We start from the raw sequence: 4053 nt of genomic DNA, 5'->3' as shown, positions 1-4053 counted from the left end.
AACGCCACGCGTATCCGATGGCGGGTGTCTAGTGCCAGTAAGCATGAGTCTGCATAACTATGACAACCGTATTCCGGTCTCTCGGCTTTCCTGCCCTTCTGCATTTTGCGGATCGTAATTTTGCTCATTCTGAACTTTGATTGTCGACAGCTAATTATTTCGGTTTAGCGGCTGTTCGAAGTATTAGCCGTTTTTAATTTTTAATTTCGGAACTTTCATTTTTGTATACCTCCACATTCTGTGCTTTGGTAATTCGGAATGCCGACTGTTCTGAAAATACTTTTTCGGATAGGGGAGCGTTCGATTGAATGAACGAATTGTATGTGTAAAGAAAATGTATTCCTTTAATTTGAATATTGCCGCGCTCTATCTTAAAAGTCATTTAAAATTTTCATCCGATTTACTATTAGATGGGACACACTTGTTTGAAAGCTGCAGGCAAGAATAATCTCAAACGTGTTAATAAACCAAAACCCGATTCTTTAAAATTTAAAGGATATGGATTCCCCTTAAATAGGACTTATGATCGAGTACCGTTGGAGATAATTCAGCTAACTCACAGTCAACATGATACAGCATTAGGGTATCTAGTGATATACGCTTGCGTAATCCCGCGAGATTATAACCCGTTAGTCACGCTTCACGAGACCATAAAATAGCTGGCGAGCCATTTCACAACGTCAGTACAGGTTCGACGCATTACCTAGACAGTTTCTTCCGTAAACATGATACCGCCCAAGGGAAACCCGAATCCAGAAATCAAGTACACGAAGGTACAAATTGATTTTTTAAACTATGCTTCCTATACTTCGTTATTTTCATGCCGATTATTAAAATGCCGAGTTTTATATTTTCCAGATTTTCATCGACAATGAATTCGTGGACGCAGAAAGTGGAAAGACGTTCGCGACCGTCAATCCACGCACCGAAACGCCAATTGCCCAAATAGCCGAAGGTGACAAGGTGAATTTAACGATAAAAAAAAAGTTACAACCGGATCTGCTAAAACTACTGCACTATCAAATCCTTATTTACATCCTCAAATTAAAATCTAAACGTACGAAGTTAATCCATGCCTGCTGATCATTCACGTTTGTCATGTCAAGAATGTTGTGTTCGTTTCGTATAATATAACTAACTGGTTTCTTTGTACCTTGTAGGCTGACATAGACAAGGCAGTAGCATCGGCAAAGAAGGCTTTCGCAAGAGGATCTGCGTGGAGATCGCTGGATGCTTCTGCCCGTGCAGCGCTAATTAACAAGGTCAGTATCAGTTTCGCCTACGCGTCTAGAAATTTTATGCCACATAGACTCTTGGCAAGCGATTTGCGCACACTACATTCTATTTGTTTATCTCACTACAGCTGGCCGATCTTTTTGAAGAAAATGTCAACGAATTAGCGAGCTTGGAGTCATTGGATAACGGTATGCCGTTTCTTATGGCGTACGGAATCACCATTAAGGCTGCCCAAAACTTGCGCTACTATGCTGGCTGGGCTGACAAAATTCAGGGCTCTACAATTCCCGCTGGTGAGTCCTGTATAGTTTGTTTCTGCAAGTTCAAGTATTCAAAATTCAAGGTCTCTGTACTTCATACGATGTACAGTCTAATAAGGTTAGTAAAACAGCATTTTTATGCTTTCCCAAGATGGTAATTCGTTCGCGTTGACGAGAAAGGAGCCCGTCGGAGTCGTTGCTCTGGTTACTCCCTGGAACGTCCCGATCGCAATGTATGGATTCAAACTCGGGCCCGCATTGGCAACGGGTTGCACAGTGGTAATAAAACCAGCGGAATTGACACCTCTATCTGCACTTTTCATGGCCAGCCTTATCAAAGCAGCCGGCTTTCCTCCAGGGGTTGTCAACGTTGTGCCAGGTTATGGTGCAGCGGCCGGAGGTGCACTCAGCCTGCATCCCGATGTTGCAAAGATTTCCTTCACTGGTTCTTCACTGGTAATAGGAATCGCTATTATAGATTTTCGTCATGCTTCTTTCATAAAGTTTCGATGCTACTATTCAGGTGTCAATCATTACCTGATTGGTGTTTTAGAATCCATACTTTTATCTCCAGAGACGTCTAACGTTTTCATCTTTTTTACTATCAGGTGGGACACACCATTCTGAAAGCTGCAGGCGAGAGTAATCTCAAACGTGTTACACTCGAATTGGGAGGAAAAAGCCCATTTGTTGTTTTCGACGACGCTGACAGTGAGTAAGATTCTTGGTCTGAATATTTCGACAAATTGAATGCACGCTAATACTTTGCTCATTTAACCAGTCGATGCAGCTGTTCAAGAAGCTGCCATTATATTCTCACATGGGGGTCAAATGTGCACCTCGCCATCGCGTGTTTTCGTCCAGGCTGGAATTTACGACAAGTTTGTGAAAAAAGCCGTCGCGTTGGCCTCCCAATTGAAAGTTGGAGACGCCTTTACCCCGGGATGTTGGCAGGCCCCCCAGGTACGGAAAGCCTTCCAAATGAATTGAATTCGTCCAGGGAATTACAATGTAATATGAGAGATGCGTATAATAATCTGATTTATAAAGTGAACTTACTGAATTCGGTTCCAGATCGAATTACGGGCCGTTGAGAAGATCATAGGACTGATCGAATCGGGGAAGAAAGAAGGGGCAAAATTACAACTTGGTGGAAAACGCCGAAAAACAAACGGTTATTTCATCGAGCCCACCGTGTTCTCGGACGTGACCGACGACATGCGAATCGCCAAGGAAGAAGTAGGCATTTCTATTAGAATTTCACCGAACTTTGGTATTCAAATCAGAAATACCAATTCCAACTGGCAATTCTACGTTTTATAGATCTTTGGACCGGTACAGTCGATCCTGAAGTTTGAGACGTTCGAAGAAGTTGTCAGGAGATCGAATAACACTGAATACGGGTTATCAGCTGGTGTCTTCACCAAAAACATTGAGACTGCCCTCGAATACGCCAAAGCCGTGGAAGCCGGTAGTGTATGGTAAGGTCGTAATCCTTAAGCTACGACGTACAGATTTTTTTGAGATATCTACTAACGAAGACTGCTGTTTTTTCAAGGGTGAACCAGTACAATGCAATGTCTGCACAAACACCTTTTGGTGGTTTCAAACAGTCCGGCATAGGACGCGAATTGTAAGTTTATTTCGTTTAGCTTATGTATTTCTATATGCATTCCGGTGACGGGATTGAGAGAACTTCGATTACTGTTGAAAAAAATCGCGCATTAGAAGAGCAGTTATATTTCTGGGCATCGATTACAATACAGTTTCTATTCTTTTGTTTCAGGGGGAAGGAAGGGTTGGATGCCTACCTCGAAACCAAAACCATTTCGATTAAATTGCCAACAAACCATTGACCTAACTCCAAGCTACTTATAAGGAGTGATAAATTTTGGCTCCGCGGCTACTGAAAGCGAACATCAAACAAAACAATCAGATTACAAAAATATTGTTATGTAACTGTGTAAAATACACGCGTATTACTCTCCTAAGATTGAGTTGTTGATCTATGTTGGATTGTTTTACCGAAGAAGCGAATAGAGGGCAAATAAAACTGGTAGAATGGTAATTTTTTTAAATTGGAAAACTTGACGATAAAGGAAATGAAGTATCGGTACTTCAGGATTATACGTCGTTCAATAATACAATGTCTCCTTTGGTGTAAAATATTTTTGAACCGCCTATCAAATATGAATTCGTTACCGCGGCCACTTTCCCGATGAAGCATGATTTTAACCTTGTTTCAGTTACGGCAAACTGATGGATTCATTCATCTCCTCGGCCATGTATTCAATATGATAAATATGTCGAGACAAGAATACTTTATACGTATGGCCGAGTAGGTGAATTTACTTTTCGTAGACGAGTATCTCAAATGTAGTTTCATTTATTCAACACCTGTTGTGCAAACAGATTCGCCTTAAGGTGAAAAACATCTAGACATCTGATAAGACAACGAGGCGGTAACATTTAGCATTTAGCACTCAGGTTCGATGAACGAAGATGATTGTTTATTCAGCCTATCACCTTCATTTTCTTGATCTACTCGTGAGAGGAA

General features: G+C 41.4%; 1 protein-coding gene across 1 annotated transcript; it reads left to right on the top strand.

The window, feature by feature from the left end:
* Positions 1-627: 627 nt before the first annotated feature.
* On the top strand, positions 628-3564 carry LOC124310368 (aldehyde dehydrogenase 1A1-like). Its single transcript, XM_046774236.1, has 11 exons — positions 628-773; positions 859-963; positions 1161-1262; positions 1364-1529; positions 1648-1952; positions 2105-2207; positions 2278-2459; positions 2571-2735; positions 2820-2977; positions 3055-3129; positions 3283-3564. Exons 1-11 carry the CDS (start codon positions 726-728, stop codon positions 3350-3352), a joined length of 1479 nt encoding a protein of 492 aa, XP_046630192.1. The 5' UTR covers positions 628-725; the 3' UTR covers positions 3353-3564.
* The last annotated feature ends 489 nt before the right edge of the window (positions 3565-4053 follow it).

Source organism: Neodiprion virginianus, chromosome 1 (assembly GCF_021901495.1).
Source record: "Neodiprion virginianus isolate iyNeoVirg1 chromosome 1, iyNeoVirg1.1, whole genome shotgun sequence".
In the NCBI taxonomy this organism is placed as follows: Eukaryota; Metazoa; Arthropoda; class Insecta; order Hymenoptera; family Diprionidae; genus Neodiprion; species Neodiprion virginianus.
The sequence above is the reverse complement of the archived record's forward strand: the minus strand, read 5'-3'. Positions and strand labels throughout refer to the sequence as shown.

Excerpts from the sequence above, each read along its gene's own strand:
- LOC124310368 (XM_046774236.1), top strand. The coding sequence starts at position 726 with ATGATACCGCCCAAGGGAAACCCGAATCCAGAAATCAAGTACACGAAG. Across the intron at positions 1,263-1,363 it reads GTGCAGCGCTAATTAACAAG|CTGGCCGATCTTTTTGAAGA; the intron begins GTCAGTATCAGT and ends ATCTCACTACAG. Across the intron at positions 2,208-2,277 it reads TGTTTTCGACGACGCTGACA|TCGATGCAGCTGTTCAAGAA; the intron begins GTGAGTAAGATT and ends TCATTTAACCAG.